General features: G+C 43.2%; 1 protein-coding gene across 2 annotated transcripts in view; it reads right to left on the bottom strand.

Moving 5' to 3' along the window:
• Positions 1–3327: 3327 nt before the first annotated feature.
• The window catches only part of ano8a (anoctamin 8a), a 91044-nt gene continuing 76053 nt past the window's right edge, over positions 3328–18318 (bottom strand). The window contains exon 18 of one of the 2 annotated variants that reach the window (XM_054737247.2): positions 3328–8676. In XM_054737247.2, coding sequence (XP_054593222.2) covers positions 8062–8676 — 615 coding nt within the window. In that variant the 3' untranslated portion in view covers positions 3328–8061. The remainder of the gene's footprint in view (positions 8677–18318) is intronic. The other variant, XR_011515542.1, reaches the window with a different exon arrangement.

Genomic DNA, 18318 nt, shown 5'->3' with positions numbered 1-18318 from the left:
ACATAACACTGCACTGCCAAAATTCTGGCTGAGTCCTTGAAAGGGCTTGGAGTTCATCCATCTTGTTGGCCAGTGATCTCACATTGCCTATGATGATCGATGGAAGAGATGGTTTGAATTTCCTCTTACTTTGTCTCCGTTTTGCTCCCATTCTGCACCCATGCTTCTTGCATTTTTGCTCATTTGGGATTTGTGGCTTCAGTTGAGGTATTATTTCAGCCTCTCCAATGTTAATCAGCTGCTAGCGATTGTAAACCAGCTTGTTGTCATAGTTACACATCATAACAAATGCTCAAAAAGTGAAAAAATAGCAGTAAAAATCCTCCAAGCTTCACAGCACCAGAAACAGAAAAGTAAAATGTGAAACTAGAAGAAAAAATGTCCAAGAAAAGGCGAAACTTACATGTAATCAACAGAGCTACTCCAACATGCAGCCACCCAGAGCAGCACAGTTCCGGAAAGTAAGTACGGCTGAGCAACACACACCTGTTCTTTGTTTCTGCCACAAACAAAGGTGTAACTTTGTTGTTTCTCTCCTCAAGCCTGGTTCATGCTTCTCCGTCAGCTTCACAAGGGACAGACACGCACGGACTGACGGAAGCGTTTTGCTCTCATACTTCTCCGTCTCCTGGAGAGTGTTGCAAAGCAGTTGCCCGGCAAGACAAAAGAGGGGGTAGCGCTGTTCTGTGGTATCCTGTCATGTATCGGTCCACGATAGTGTGTTTATATTGTGTTTTTTGTATATAAGAGACTTTTTAACAGACAAATTTGTCTCTCATCCTCCTCCACCTCTTCATGGGCTCGCCACCTCTAAACCCACGTTTCCTGTCATTTCTGTCCACAAATAAAACGCTTGCTGCGCATCTTTTCACTCCTCCAGTCACGGGAGAATTAAACATTCATGTTTTTAGAGTTTTTTCGTGAGGTATTCTTTAAGCTTCTCCGTGTCTGCTGCTTGTTATCCTCGGCTCTCTTTATGTTTTTGAGGGCGCAATGGTGGCGGTGTAGACGACAGCGGCGTCCTGACCAATCACAAGCTTGCGTTGTCTGTCTCGACTGACGGATGTTTAGAGAAGAGAGCTCGACTCCATCCGTCCCTGCGGAACTCTCCAGCAGCTCCGCAAGGACGTTGCGTGTCTCCGCACTGCCGCAGACGGAGAAGCATGAATCAGGCTTCAGTCATGGTTACAGACGAGACAAACATCCTTCTGCGGTATCTGCACCAGCAGTGGGATAAAAGGTAAATACCAGAGTGTTGGACAGTAGATGCTTCTTTAATAGTCTGGATTTTCAGAACCTCGTTCTGCTAGAATGCAGCAAAGACACGAGGACAGGAGCCCCCCGAAGGAGAAAACATCGCACCGCCACGAAAATCGGCTTGAACAGACAGCTGGGAGCAGAATGAGGATTCGTAAACCGTTCTTGTAGAGACTGAACTGCAGACTCAAGGATGGTGTTGGCGCAACGAGGCTGAATCTCGTTTAGACCCATTCTTTACTACAAGCGGCGCTGATGACCTCTGCTCCTGCAGTGGGTGACTTACCTGCCAAAGGGGGGGTCGGATGTCGCCCTGTACCTCTACTGGCTGACCCTGATCTCTCTGATCGCACCTGTGTGTCGACCGGGGGCCCTCCAGAGAGCACATCTGCTCCAGACCGTCGTAAGACTGCTCCAGACCGTCGTAAGACTGCGCCTGCACCTGTCCATAGCCTAAATCATTCTTGGTTTCAGTCTTCAGGACAGACAATGTTTCTCTTGCTAGTCACATGCTTCTGTCTGATCCTAAATGTGGCTGTGCTTCGTGCTTCCTCCACAGCCTCCTCTAATACGACCGTATGAGCCTGGGTCCTCTTCAGGTGTCTCTCTCCGAGGACCCCCAGATCTCTTGATGTTTAACTATTGCCTGTTGTTCCAGCCAGTTCAGTCTGGTGGCGCTGTGGCTTTCACTAGTGAGTGGGTTTTGCAGAGCCTTAACGACAATCTGCATGCTGTGTTTTCTTTTCCACAGACAAGTCTGAAGAAACCAGCAGGGGGCAGTATGACTCCTCATGATCAGAGGGCCTCTCATTCAAATCAAAATCAAATCAAATCACTTTTATTGTGCAGCAGTACCGGGACCAGAGTGAATAGGGTGTGTATGGGGAGCATGAGTGGATGTCTGGCGTGCATTTTTGTAAGTCTTGGGTTGTATGTGCATGTGTGAGCATGAGGGAGGGAGTGTGTGACTGTGTTTGTGTATGACTGTATATGTCAGGTGGGGCCTTTGACTCCTCCCCTCTCCTGGAACTTCTCTCTATGATATAGATCTTTGTTCCCCCCTCCCCCTGCCACACCTGGTGTGAGGGGTTGTGCCTTGGTCTGCCTGAGTGTTCGTGGCAACCAGGTCTGGGGGTTTTTGATTTTGCCATCTGCCTGATAGATCCCGGTGGCTGCCTGGTGGGGTCTGGGTCCCTGGGCTCTGCTGGGTCCCCGGCGGGGGTGGTCGCCCCTGGGTCCCGGGTCTCAGGTCCCGGGCTCGGCCGGCTAGGGGGTGGGAGGCTGCGGGCGGGCCTGTGGGCTTGCCGCTGATATCTCCCGGGACTCTGCCGGCTGCTGGTTGTGGCCCCCCGGGGCGATCCTCTGTGCCTCTTGAGGGGGGCGGGGGCCTTCCTGGTTGCAGTCTCCTTGGGGTTCCTGTGTTCTGGGGCAGCGCCTGGATCTCTGGGACTTGGAGCTCCCCCCGTCTCCTACACATCTTTGGGGGGCAGATCTGTGGTCCCTCACACTCTCTGTTGGACGCTCCTATAGAGAAACCTTACATAAACAAGCGCGTGTACACACACAGGTGCTCACATGGTGCTCTCAAAAGTATGGACTTGGGCACGTTAAACACAGGTCTTAAGACTATGGTGGGCACTTGATGCACTGTGATTTATTATCGTGATTCTTCAGTTAAGCAATGTTGATTATGTTTTTTTTTCATCAAGTTGATGCAGTGATAGCTAGATCTTGTTGTATTGTTGTTGTGTCCCTTTTTTTGTCCTTTTGTTTTTGTTTTTTGTCTTTCTCTGCAGGTCTAGAAGCAGACTGTTGTTCATTGTTTATTTTTGTGGACCCCCCCCCCCCCCTCTCTCTCCCCACCTTTTCTTTTCCTTTCTCTTTCACCTCTGTCTCCGTGTCTGGTCGGAATTACAACGCATTCAACAACAATAACAATAAAGTTTTAAGTATCAGGCGTGACATTAAAAGCAGACGCTTTGATGCTCCACCTGAGAATAAATCTGTAAGGCTTGTCACCAGCATTCAGACATCAACTCTGCTTGCTTCACAGCCAGACAGGACACGGTAAAAAAAAAAATCACTTTTATTGTCACATGTGCAGGTACACTGGTACAGTACATGCGAGTGAAATTCTTGTGTGCGAGCTTCACAGCAACAGTTGTAAAAATACAGTAAAGTAAAAACATGTAAAATATAAAAATGGCTAATCTAAATATACAAATGAATAAAGTAAACCATAAGATGAGAGATCTAAAACATACAGAGGCTGGTATGTGCAGAGCAGTGGCATTAATGTACAGTATGGAGTGTGTAATGTTGGAGTTTCAGTAGTGAGGGTGAGGTGTCTGCGATGTGTTCAGCAGTCTGATGGCCTGATGGAAAAAGCTGTCTCTCAGTCTGCTGGTTCTGGACCGGATGCTGCAGAACCTCCTTCCTGATGGAAGTAGTCTGAACAGTTTATGGCTGGGGTGACTTGAGTCCTTGATGATCCTCCCCGCTTTCCTCAGGCACCGCTTCCTGTAGATGTCCTGGAGGGAGGGAAGCTCACCTCCAATAATCCTTTCTGCACACCGCACTGCTCTCTGGAGAGCTTTGCGGTTGTAAGCGGTGCTGTTGCCATACCAGGCGGAGATGCATCCAGTGAGGATGCTCTCAATGGCACAGCGATAGAAGGTCCTGAGGATGCGGCGGCTCATGCCAAATCTTTTCAGTCTCCTGAGAAAGAAGAGGCGCTGCTGTGCCTTCTTCACTGTATTGTTCGTGTGCATTTTTTCTGAGCTCAATTTTGCTCCTAAAACTGGTAACACAAAGGACACCTTTGGGAAGCTGGCTAAGAAACTTTTGCCAAAGTGGTCAGGCCCGTACCTGATAACCGCTAAACTCTCTCCAGTCGTGTATCAGATCAAGATTGCCCAAACAAACAAGGAGCCTGTCTATAAGTGGGTCCACAGGGACCAAATCAAACCACACAAGGGCTCCACTAATTTGGTGAATGCTACCACCAACAACTTACCGACTTCGAAAGGGGGGTGATTTCGCGCCTCGTCGGTTCCATAGCTCTATCTCGAGTTACACAAGTTTGTATGTTTGTGTGTGTGCATGGTTGTCTTTCCTGTTTATGCATGACGAGCAGACTTGGGTGATTTGAGATGAACATGCTGTGAGTTCCTGAAGTCAGGTAATCAGGTAGTTATCAGTAGATGGGTTCAGTCCACATATTACTGTTATCCAAATTTGTTTTATTACTTTCACTAATCGTAATTCCTTATGGGTACATTCACAAGTAGGTTGATTACTAACTTCACTGATTTACATTTTTAGTGCTCTTTGACACTCATATATCTATCTTTTTATAGAATTTTACTACAGTGATTAAGTTTTGAAAACTTTGTGATTAGCTTTGTCCATTTATCATTAGGGGCTACACCCATTTTTGCCCTTCATTTTGATAAAATTTTTGCTTCTTAAAGTGATTCTTTCTTTCCCATACACGCAGTATAGGGTTTTATTACTTAATTCTTTTTACACCACGTTTTCCAGTACACGTAGTGTATTGCATCCATTTCTTCACTTAAAGGCTAATTCACATAATTGCTACACATAGTACATGCAGGCACTCACAGTGCTAGGTTTCTTTTTGTTTATTAATTAGCATTAGATGCCATTTTGTTGTGTCTACATTGAGGTGCCCTGTGTTGTGCTCTTTCTCCTCTTCTGAGTTTCGCTGATGATCCTCGCTTCCTGGGGGTGGACTTATGATTCGTCATCGGATTCTACTCCTCCTGATTGGTGTTCCGGCTCGTAGGACCTGGACATCCGTGGATTCCAGCATGGCTGCTGGAATACTTCGCTCTCTGGGCCCTATTGTCGGAGTCCCTTCAGGACTCTGGTTTGTTCAACGCCAGGTGGTCTCTGTACGGACCACCGTACCATTGAAAAGGGGGGACATGTAACGGAATGAAATGGCTGTTTTCCACCCAAAAATCATTTCCCCCCTCTTCTCAGCAAGAACTAATCTGCATGAGATATTGCCTCAAGGTCTCATGCATCTGCTTCTAAACTGTTTCTTTTCTGTCCCAAGAGAAGAATGAAGACAAAGGACTCTTTCTTTTTAATAAATCAAAGAACTCGTATTTTTAATAAAGCTAATCAAACAAAGTGTTAGTCAATAATAAAATGTGAACCAATTTGTGAAATGAAAATATTATTTACTTGATATTATAATCATACAGAATATGATAAGTAATATGACTTTAAATGTTTCCACTAGAGACTGATCACACGTAATGCTTAAAAACTCACATGACACATTGCTTTTACTGATCCAATCAGAATCTTCCCGATCTGACGGAGGCGTGGTTTTGGTGGTGTTTGGTAAATCTGTCATCTTTTCATTCGACCATAAACCAAAACATCCGAAGTATAAAATTATGCCCACGTCATCTTTAACGCCAGTTCAAAGCTTTGTAGAGAAGTTGTCGGAGTGGCCAATCCGTAACTTTCCTCTTCAGCCGAAAGAACCAACGACAAGCTGGATAAAATCTGTTGCTGTTCCAACTGCTGCAATGGTTCCTTTCAGAATAAAAGCGGAACCATCACGATCCTGTTTTGGGTCGCGCTAGATGCCAGTAAAACTGTCGTGACCCGGAAGTATCTCAAAGACAGGACTGGTTGGCTGCCACGGCTGTTTCTACAGGCTTCGGCTCCAGAAAGGTCCAAGCTGGACCTCTACACCTCCTGATGTAGACGGGGACTTCCACCAAGGGTACGTAGACCGACAGAATGGCATCTCAATGTGTGTTATGAATCTCCAAGCCAAAAGCTTAGCGCGAAGACATCACCTTCACTCCCATCAGAACTAATCGTTTCTCCGGATTTGCTGGTTCTGAACAACGTTCCACACTACACCATTCTCCGTCTCATTCACCTTAGTTACACCATACATTTAGTGTTCAAGTTAGTCTAGTTTAATTTGTTTAGTAATAAATCTTTAAACTTTTAAAACTTGACTCTCTTTCTGTTGTCTCTGAGTGAATACGAAGTGTTACATAATCCCTGCAATAAAAAGTTCCAATCTTCTGGTTAAAAGTATCCACAGATCCATAAGGTTGATTTCATATTTACTATGGAATCTCATGTCTCATGGTTCATTAAATAATATGTAAATTTAATCGTTACATCAAAGCATGTCTTGGGGCTGGCAATTTTAATGGTTCTAGAGGCGGTATTTCTGACAATAGGCCAGGCCTACCAGAAGTTCTAACATATCTGTTTAGACTCGGTTTAGTGACACTCTCATGAAATTTGGTGCAGATCAGATGAGAGTTGAGGAAATGGGAGGCAAACATTTCCATGGCAAAATGTATAAGTTAGTTTCCCCTATGCCCCACCCTCTTTGTAAACCTTCCATTCCAGAGGGCCACATGACCCCTTTGTTTTCTGGTATTTGGCAAAGTTTCACGTTGATTAGGTCAAAGGAGTCCAATAGGGACCTTAGAGAGTAAAGCATGACTTGGCCTGAAGACCAGCCTTGACGCTTAGCCACACCCACAACAAGAACCTTTTCAAACTTGTGTGAAAATGAGATAATGGCATCATTGGATAAAAATGGACGACTTCCTGTTGGCTTTATACCCGACTTTGCTGCACCGTCACAGCCCCGCCCTCTTTCAAAAACTCCCACATAGCCACCCCCACTTGTCTTCAGTTACCAGCAACACATTTGTTGTGATTAAGTGAAATAGAGATTTGGGACCTTTCATAGTAAAACTTGACCTTTATTATGTGAAGTGCCTTGAGACGACTCTTGTCGTGATGTCGCTATATAAATAAACTTGAATTGAGTTGAATTGCGGGGGTTGTGTGATGTAATCATTCGGCCATTTTTCTTCAAGGTCAGATGAGGAAGTATCTTAGAAATTTTTGTTAGTGAATTCCTGAGGAAGTGAATCAGCCGTGGTCTTTCAAACTCATATCCATCACAGAATGACTTACGAACATCACGGATTCGCACCACAGACCTTTTTGCTGCGAGGCAACAGTGCTAGTACCAACCCAGTTCTTGTTCATAGGTGCTTTAGATTCCCTCCGCCCTGAAAAACAACCATTACACATGTTTGAAAGACGAAATCTAATCTGAGCTGTGTTTGAGGTGAAAGGTGGACAATCTAACATTTATTTGGGTTTATTCTCACAGAAAGGAGCTTGAGCTCCAGTTCACTACCAGGAAAGGTCCTCAGCAGTGTTGGTTTCTCATCCAGCATCTCCACAAATACTAACTGTAGTGACATCTGTTTACCTTGTAGCATTACATTCACAGATTTACGTAGTAAAATAATTCATAAAAAATCAAAGTTAGGAAAAATAGATCTTTCTCATGGTCACAGTGAAGATATTGGACCTATTGCAAAAGAATGTGATGGCTTAGAAAGTCCTTTGCAACTGAATGATGACCAGAAGACACATGCAACATCGGCATGCATCGGATAGTGGCTTCAAAAGGAGCGACCAGCCCAGCAAGGGAAGCTGCTCTCTGTTCTCCAGCAGGTTAGCGTGGATCCGGCTCTGAGATTAGTCACATCAGCACTGCTGCAGAAACCAGGCTGTCGTGCAGTATCGTGGCCTTAAACACAGGTCACACGTACTGTACAGCTTGTTTAGCTGGAGGTTAGACCATAAACATCAACACGCTCGGTGTGCATGAACAGTGAAACCTTACGTGTTACGTGTTCTACATTACAGGTGCATCAGTGCCTTTTCAGTGTTGCCTGAACATTTCCAGCTTTAGTATTGCACACAGATTTATGACGTCTTTGAGTTTTCTGAATCGGGCATCAGTTGTGATTCTCCTTTATCGGACTCGTTAGAAGGTAACTCCTCTGGCGTTCTGTTAGAATCCACTCTGCCAGGCTGGGTGTTTCCAGTCGGGGCCAGCTGCTGTGTCCCGTTGGCGCACACCACTGTCCCCTCGGACTTGCTGAAACTGAAGAGCTTCCCTGGACTGAATGCCCTGTTAGGAGACTGTGGCCTCTCTTGGCCACCAGGGGGAGCTGAGGAGGTCGTTGAGCCAGCTGCTGTAGCGGACTCCTTTTTCGTCTCAGGCGACTTTAAGAACTTGAGAAATCCAGGGAGCTTTGCTTCGCCTCCGGTTGGGGACTGGGCCGGGGAGCGTGAGGTACCAGCGAACTTCCCCTGGAGAGGAATGATCTGCTTCAGCTTCATCACATTGTTGGTTCCCAGGAGGGAGCTGGGTCTCTTGGGCTTGCTGCCCTGTGTTTTGTCATGGTGGTGGTGCTGGGAGTCCGCCTTGTGGCCGTTGCTCTCCTGACGGGCTTCAGCCTGACGGTGAAGCTCCTCCTCTTCACGCCGACGTCTGAGCTGCTGCTGGAAATGCTGCTGTGCCTGCAGCTCGTGCTTCTGAAATGGAAACATTTATTATGAAGTTGCAGAAAATACAAAGACAGTGATGCAGCAAATGTAAGTAATGTGGATGAAAAGAGGAGAAAAACCAGATAACTTCAACAAATAGTCTGAACTCGTTAGGTTTCTGATGCGGGCCACCTAAGTGGCGTGGGGGATCACGTCGTGTCTGTGGGAAAGCAGGTCAGAGCGGGGGTGACCGCCACACTAGTACAGATTAAAGAAGTGTATACAATGTAAGCATATGTATATAATGTAAATATATGTATATAATGTAAATATATGAGCCGTCTACAGGTGGTTCAGAACGCCTGTGCTCGGCTTCTGACCAAGTCCTCCAAACACACCCACATCACCCCGCTTCTCCTCCAGCTTCACTGGCTGCCAGTCAACTTCAGGGTTCATTTCAAGATCCTGGTTCTGGTCTATAGGGCCTTACATGGACAAGCACCATCTTACATTGGTGATCTTCTTAGTCCCTACACCTCCAGCAGGTCCCTGAGGTCCAGTGATCAAAACCTACTGGTTGTGCAGCACCAGGCTAAAGGTCAAAGGTGACAGATCATCTGCTGCTGTGGCCCCCAGACTCTGGACCTCTCTCCCCCTGAGCCTGAGATCAGTGGACTCAGTGGTCTCCTTTAAAAAGCAGCTGAAGACTCACTCGTTCAAGCTGGCTTTTGTATGACCTTCTTCACCTCTCTCTCTTTATTCTGCTCTCCCCACCTATTCCACCTTCCTCAGGATCCACTGATTTCCCTCTTTCCTGTTCACTCTCTCTCTTTCTTAACATTTTAAATCACAATTGTCTATTTTTTGGCTCATTTGAAACATATTTTTAATCATTTTCTAAATTTTTTGTATTTAAATTTTTTTGTTTTGGTGAAGCACCTCGTGATTTTTATCCTGAGAGGCGCTGTAGAAAAGATCTTTTCTTCTTCTACCATATAATGCAAATAAAAATGTATATAATGTAGATGTAAATATATGTATATAATGGTGTAACAGAATGAAATGACTGTTTTTCACCAAAAGTCATTGCCCCCTCTCCTCAGCAAGAACTAGTCTGCTTGAGATATTGTTCAAGGTCTCATGCATCTGCTTCTGAACTGTTTTCCTTTCCAGCTCAAGAGAAGAATGAAGAAAGGAATTTCTCTTTTTATTAAATCACATAACTCTATTTTAATAAAGCGAATCAAACAAAGAGTTAGTCAATAATAAGATGTGACCAATCTGTGAAATCAAAATATTAATTATTTATTATAATCCTATAGAATATAATAAGTAATATAACTTTAAATGTTTCCACCAGAGACTGATCTACCTAGCGTTAAGCCACATGACACATTGCTTTACTGATCCAATCAGAATCTGCCAGATCTGACGAAGGCGTGGTTTTGGTGGTGTTTGGTAAATCTGTCAACTTTTCATTCGACCATAAACCAAAACATCCGAAGTATAAAACTATGCCCACGTCATCTTTAACGCCAGTTCAAAGTGTTCTAGAGAAGTTGTCGGAGTGGCCACTCCGTAACTTTCCTCTTCAGCCCAAAGAACCAACGACAAGCCGGATAAAATCTGTTGCTGTTCCAACCAAGCAACGGTTCCTTTCAGAATAAAAGCTGAACCATCAAGACCCAGGTTTGGGTCTCGCTAGACGCCAACAAACTGTTGTGACCCGGAAGTATCTCAGAGACTGGTCTGGTCAGCAACCGCTGCTTTTCCTACCGGCTTCGGTTCCAGAGGGTCAACTGGACCTCGACATTCCTGATCTAGACGGGGACTTCCAAAAGGGTACGTAGGCCGACAGAATTGCATCAAATGTGTTTATGAATCTCCGCATCTAAGCTTAGCGCGAAGACATCACCTTCACTCCCATCAGAACTAATCGTTTCTCCGGATTTACTGGTTCTGAACAGTGTTGGGAGTAACGCCGTTTAAGTATAACAGCGTTTCTAACGGCGTTCTTTTATAGGTAACGGAATAATCTAATTAATTACTTTTCCCGCCGTTGCAACGCCGTTACCGTTACTGGGGACGGAAGGTTGTGCGTTACTATGTGCTTGCCGAACGTTGAGCAGCAGCGTGAGAATTTCCGACCGCCACACTTCAGCTGCAGCCAGGGAGAGAGAGGTGTCGGTAACGCACTTACAAACACGATGATGATTGGCCGGGTGGGCGGAGACCCTCACGGTCTCAGTCACTGCATTCTGTAGACCCAACGGGAATAACTCCGTTTAAAATAACCGCGTTAATAAAAAATATTTCTTTCTGTAACGAGCAAACTAATTAATTACGTCTTCTTTTATCAAAACGTTGTTCCTGTTACTGGTAAGGAAATGCGTGCGTGAAGCAGCGCGGTGTGTTGAAGCTGTCATCATCAGCTGATCAGGAGCTAAAGAGGCAGATGTTTAAGAGCATCATGGCCCGTGAAGAACGAGGAAGACGTGATGAATAGTCTACGGCTGCAGACCCGCAGATTTGTTGCTGCAGCAGCGAATCTGCGGGTCTGCAGCCGTGCCCTTAGCGTGACAGCGGGACGTCCTGAAGGTCCGCTCACCTGTTCACCGCTCAGACATCCTGATCTTCTGCCTTCCTAGATCATCCAGCTGTAACCTGTTTCTGATCATGTCTTTAGTCCCGCTGTAACACTGATGCATCTGTCTCAGACGTCATGGAGCTCAGGTGTTATTAGAACTACCTGTGTGTGTTCACCACCTCCATCAGATCTGTGCCTCTTCTAGTGTCATTTTAAAGGATATTTATTTATTTATTTAACCGTTACTAGATTAGTTGCAACAGAAATGCTACTAAAAAGACACAATTATGTGAAGCTGTAAAAATTAGAATGCTGTGCAAAATTACATTTATTTCTGTAATTTAACTAGACTGAGAGACCATTTAAAGGCTCGGGAACCTTTACAGGTTTTTCTATTTGCAATTTTAAATTTTAGCTGATTGGGTTTTTGTTAAATATCACACAGTGACCTTTTAATAGTCTAGATTAGTTTAATGTTCCTATTAGTAGTTGCTCCTGTTAAGTGCTTATTTGTTTAAATTATTCAGGTTTATATAAAACATTTGGACATACATTTTATTATGTTCAGTCATTAGTCATTTATATTTTACTATTGTAGTAATTCTTGCATGCTTTAATGAAAAAGTAACTAAGTAGTTACTTTTGTTGGTAATTAGTTACTTTTATGATCTGGTAACTCAGTTAGTTACCTTTTTGACAAAGTAATCAGTAACTATAACTAATTACTTTTTTAAAGTAACGTTCCCAACACTGGTTCTGAACAACATTCCACACTACACCATTCTCCGTCTCATCCACCTTAGTTACACCATACATTTAGTGTTAAAGTTAGTCTAGTTTTAATTTGTTTAGTAATAAATCTTTAAACTTTTAAAACTTGACTCTCTCTTCTGTTGTCTCTGAGTTAATACGAAGTGTTACATAATCCCTGCAATAAAAAGTTCCAATCTTCTGGTTAAAAGTACCCAAAGATCTATGAGATTGATTCCATATTCATTATGGAATCTCATGTCTTATCGTCCATTAAATAACATAAATTAACCCATTACGATGTAAATGCAAATGTATGTATAAAATGTAAAAGTAAATATACGTATATAATGTAAATATATCTATTTTATGTTAATACAATTGTAAATGTATGTAGATAATGTAAATGTAAATATACATATATAATGTAAATATATATATTTTATGCTAATACAATTGTAAATGTATGTGTATAATGTAAATGTAAATATACGTATATACTGTAAATATATATATTTTATGCTAATACAATTGTAAATGTATGTATATAATGTAAATGTAAATATATATATATATATAATGTAAATATATATATTTTATGTTAATACAATTGAAAATGTATGTATATAATGTAAATATACATATAGAATGTAAATATATATATATTTTATGTTAATACAATTGTAAATGTATGTATATAATGTAAATGTAAATATAAATATATAATGTAAATATGTATATTTTATGCTAATACAATTGTAAATGCATGTGCATAATGTAAATATATCTATATAATGTAAATATATCTATTTTATGCTAATACAATTGTGAATGTATGTATATAATGTAAATGTAAATATATGTATATAATGTAAATATATATATTTTATGCTAAAACAATTGTAAATGTATGTATATAAAGTAAATGTAAATATACTTATATAATGTAAATATATATATTTTATGCTAAAATAATTTTAAATGTATGTATATAATGTAAATGTAAATATACGTATATAATGTAAATATATATATATTTTATGCTAATACAATTGTAAATGTATGTATATAATGTAAATGTAAATATACGTATATAATGTAATTATATATTTTATGCTAATACAATTGTAAATGTATGTATATAATGTAAATGTAAATATATGTATATAATGTAAATATATATATTTTATGCTAAAACAATTGTAAATGTATGTATATAATGTAAATGTAAATATACGTATATAATGTAAATATATATATTTTATGCTAAAATAATTTTAAATGTATGTATATAATGTAAATGTAAATATACGTATATAATGTAAATATATATATTTTATTCTAATACAATTGTAAATGTATGTATATAATGTAAATGTAAATATACGTATATAATGTAATTATATATTTTATGCTAATACAATTGTAAATGTATGTATATAATGTAAATGTAAATATATATATTTTATGCTAAAACAATTGTAAATGTATGTATATAATGTAAATGTAAATATACTTATATAATGTAGATATATATATTTTATTCTAAAATAATTTTAAATGTATGTATATAATGTAAATGTAAATATACGTCTTCGTCTTCATCTTCGTCTTCCTCCGCTTATCCGGGTCCGGGTCGCGGGGGCAGCATCCCAATTAGGGAGCTCCAGGCCGTCCTCTCCCCGGCCTTGTCCACCAGCTCCTCCGGCAGGACCCCAAGGCGTTCCCGGACCAGATTGGAGATGTAACCTCTCCAACGTGTCCTGGGTCGACCCGGGGGCCTTCTGCCGGCAGGACATGCCCGAAACACCTCCCCGGGGAGGCGTCCAGGAGGCATCCTGACCAGATGCCCAAACCACCTCAACTGGCTCCTTTCGATCCGGAGGAGCAGCGGTTCTACTCCGAGTCCCTCCCGAATGTCCGAGCTCCTCACCCTATCTCTAAGGCTGAGCCTGGCCACCCTACGGAGGAAACTCATTTCGGCCGCTTGTATCCACGATCTCGTTCTTTCGATCATTACCCAAAGCTCATGACCATAGGTGAGGATTGGGACGTAGATCGACCGGTAAATCGAGAGCCTGGCTTTCTGGCTCAGCTCCCTCTTCCCCACGACAGATCGGCTCAGCGTCCGCATCACTGCAGATGCCGAACCAATCCGCCTGTCGATCTCCCGATCCCTCCTACCCTCACTCGTGAACAAGACCCCGAGATACTTAAACTCCTCCACTTGAGGTAGGACCTCTCCCCCGACCCGGAGGTGGCAAGCCACCCTTTTCCGGTCGAGAACCATGGTCTCAGATTTGGAGGTGCTGATCCTCATCCCAGCCGCTTCACATTCGGCCGCGAACCTACCCAGCAAGAGCTGAAGGTCAGAGCTGGATGAAGCTAGGAGGACCACATCATCCGCAAAAAGCAGAGACGAGATTCTCCTGCCACCAAACTCGACACACTCCACACCACGGCTGCGTCTAGAAATTCTGTCCATAAAAGTGATGAACAGAACCGGTGACAAAGGGCAGCCCTGGCGGAGTCCAACCCTCACTGGGAACAGGTCTGACTTACTACCGGCTATGCGGACCAAACTCACGCTCCTCTGGTAAAGGGACTGAATGGCCCTTAACAGAAAGCCACCCACCCCATACTCCTGGAGCGTCCCCCACAGGGTGCCCCTGGGGACACGGTCATAAGCCTTCTCCAAATCCACAAAGCACATGTGGATTGGTTGGGCAAACTCCCATGCCCCCTCCATCACCCTTGCAAGGGTATAGAGCTGGTCCACAGTTCCACGGCCAGGACGAAAACCACATTGCTCCTCCTCTATCTGAGATTCAACTATCGATCGGACCCTCCTCTCCAGTACCTTGGCGTAGACCTTTCCAGGGAGGCTGAGGAGTGTGATCCCCCTATAGTTGGAACACACCCTCAGGTCACCCTTCTTAAAGATGGGGACCACCACCCCGGTCTGCCACTCCCTAGGAACTGCCCCCGATGACCACGCAATGTTGTAGAGACGTGTCAACCATGACAGCCCTACAACATCCATAGCCTTGAGATACCCAGGACAAACCTCATCCGCCCCCGGGCTCCGCCGCTGTGTAGTTGTTTGACTACCTCAGCAACTTCTGCCCCCGAGATCGGACAGTCCATCCCCAGGCCTCCCAGCTCTGGTTCCTCCTCGGAATGCGCATTGGTGGGATTGAGGAGCTCCTCAAAGTATTCCTTCCACCGTCCGACTATAGCCTCAGTTGACGTCAGCAGCTCCCCATCCCCACTGTAAACAGTGTGAGCGAGTTGCTGCCTTCCTCTCCTGAGGCGCCGGACAGTTTGCCAGAACCTCTTTGGAGCCGATCGATAGTCTTTCTCCATGGCCTCACCAAACTCCTCCCACGCCCGAGATTTTGCCTCGGCAACTGCCACTGCTGCACCCCGCTAGGCTATCCGGTACCTGTCTGCTGCCTCCGGAGACCCACAGACCAGCCACGCCCTGTAGGCCTCCTTCTTCAGCCTGACGGCTCCCCGAACCTCTGGTGTCCACCAGCGGGTACGGGGGTTGCCACCACGACTGGCACCGGCCACCTTACGACCACAGCTAGCAACAGCCGCCTCGACAATCGCAGAGTGGAACAAGGCCCACTCGGACTCAATGTCCCCCACTGCTCTCGGGACGTGGTCAAAGCTCTGCCGGAGGTGGGAGTTGAAGACCGTCTTGACAGGTTCTTCTGCCAGGCGTTCCCAGCAGACCCTCACTATGCATTTGGGTCTGCCAGGTCTACGCGGCATGTTCCCTTGCCATCTGATCCAACTCACCACCAGGTGGTGATCAGTTGACAGCTCCGCCCCTCTCTTCACTCGGGTGTCCAAAACATACGGCCGCAGGTCAGATGATACGACTACAAAATCTATCATCGACCTGTGACCTAGGCTGCCCTGGTACCAAGTGTACCGGTGGGCATCCTTATGTTCGAACATGGTGTTCGTTATGGCCAAACTGCGGCTTGCACAGAAGTCCAATAACAAAACACCGCTCGAGTTCAGATTAGGTGGGCCGTTCCTCCCAATCACACCCCTCCAGGTCAAGCTGTCATTGCCCACGTGAGCATTGAAGTCCCCCAGCAGGACAATGGAGTCCCCTGATGGAGCACTATCTAGCACTCGTCCCAGGGACTCCAAAAAGGGTGGGTACTCTGAACTGATATTTGGCCCATAAGCACAAACAACAGTCAGGACCCGTTCCCCGACCCGAAGGCGCAAGGAAGCTACCCTATTGTCCCCCGGGGTAAAACCCAACACACAGGCAGAGAGTCTCGGGGCTAACAAAAAGCCAACCCCAGCCCTCCGCCTCTCACCCAGAGCAACTCCAGCAAAGTAGAGTGTCCAACCCCTCTCCAGGTCTCGGGTTCCAGAGCCAATGCAATGTGTCGAGGTGAGTCCGACTATATCTAGCCGGTACCGCTCAACCTCTGCCACAAGCTCCGGCTCCTTCCCCGCCAGCGAGGTGACGTTCCATGTCCCAAAAACTAGTTTTCTTGTCCGGGGATTGGGCCGCCAAGGCTCCCGCCTTGGTCTGCCACCCGATTCGCATTGCACCGGACCCTTCATGTTCCTCCTGCGGGTGGTGGGTCCACAGTTGGACGAGCCCATGTATCCGGTTCGGGCTGGGCCCGGCCGGGCCCCATGGGCGAAAGCCCGGCCACCAGGCGCTCGCTCACGGGCCCCAACCCCAGGCCTGGCTCCAGGATGGGACCCCGGTAACCCTCCGGGCCGGGTACTCCGACTCTTCGTTTTAACCGCCATGAAAGATCCTTCGAACCGTTCTTTGTCTCACCCTTCACCTAAGACCAATTTGTCATGGGAGACCCTACCAGGGGCACTAAGTGCCCCAGACAACATAGCTCCTAGGATCATTAGGGCACTCAAACTCCTCCACCACGATAAGGTGACGGTTCAAGGAGGAGTAAATATACGTATATAATGTAATTATATATTTTATGCTAATACAATTGTAAATGTATGTATATAATGTAAATGTAAATAAAAGTATATAATGTAAATATATATTTTATGCTAAAACAATTGTAAATGTATGTATATAATGTAAATGTAAATATACTTATATAATGTAAATATATATATTTTATGCTAAAATAATTTTAAATGTATGTATATAATGTAAATGTAAATATACGTGTGTAATGTAAATATATATAATTTATGCTAATACAATTGTAAATGTATGTATATAATGTAAATGTAAATATACAAATATAATGTAAATATATATATTTTATGCTAATACAATTGCAAATGTATGTATGTAATGTAAATGTAAATATACTTATATAATGTAAATATATATATATTTTATGCTAAAACAATTGTAAATGTATGTATATAATGTAAATGTAAATATACGTATATAATGTAAATATATATATTTTATGCTAAAACAATTGTAAATGTATGTATATAATGTAAATGTAAATATACGTATATAATGTAAATATATATATTTTATGCTAATACAATTGTAAATCGATTTATATAATGTAAATGTAAATATACCTATATAATGTAAATATATATTTTGTGCTAATACAATTGTAAATGGATGTATATAATGTAAATGTAAATATATCTATATAATGTAAATATATATATTTTTTGCTAATACATTTGTAAATGTTTGTATATTATGTAAATATATGTACATAATGTAAGTATATGTACATAATTTATTGGCTTGCTAAACCTGACCCTGTCTTCTGCTGGAAATTTATGTAAGTAGCAGAGGTAGACAGAAAGTGTGGAACTCCATTTTCAGCATAACAGAAATTTTATATGGAAAATCTCTTAAGACATGCCTTGCATTTTTATGCAAAAAACTTGCTGAAAATGGTTCATTACAAATGTTTGTGGTTTTCACTGCAAGAAGATAATATTTTCTAGTCTGATTTAGATTTTTTCTTTGCTTTCAGGCTCAGTGTTCTAATACAGTATGACAGAATGAAGAAATGACTCTAAATTTACACAGGTGTGGTTGTGCTATAAAGAATGATACCAAATAAGACAAACAATAAAATACAGAGTCCAATATAAAGGTGAACACCAACACTTGTCAAAATGGCTATGCCACCGACTCCAGAGGGTTTACATGTTTATCAATAAACAATGTCTTAAAAAACATTTCATTATGACAGTTATCTATTTTACAAATGATGTTCTGTTCAAAGAAACTAGGAGTTGCAATCAAATATTCTGAATTGAAAATCAGCTTTTATTAGCATTACTTCCTTGCTAAGGTAATTCTGAATTTTTGAGAAGTGTGTGTGTGTGTGTGTGTGGGGGGGGGGGGG

Source organism: Nothobranchius furzeri, chromosome 11 (genome assembly GCF_043380555.1).
Source record: "Nothobranchius furzeri strain GRZ-AD chromosome 11, NfurGRZ-RIMD1, whole genome shotgun sequence".
NCBI classification, from domain to species: domain Eukaryota; kingdom Metazoa; phylum Chordata; class Actinopteri; order Cyprinodontiformes; family Nothobranchiidae; genus Nothobranchius; species Nothobranchius furzeri.
Note: the sequence above shows the minus strand (reverse complement) of the source record. Positions and strands in the feature narration are given on the sequence as shown.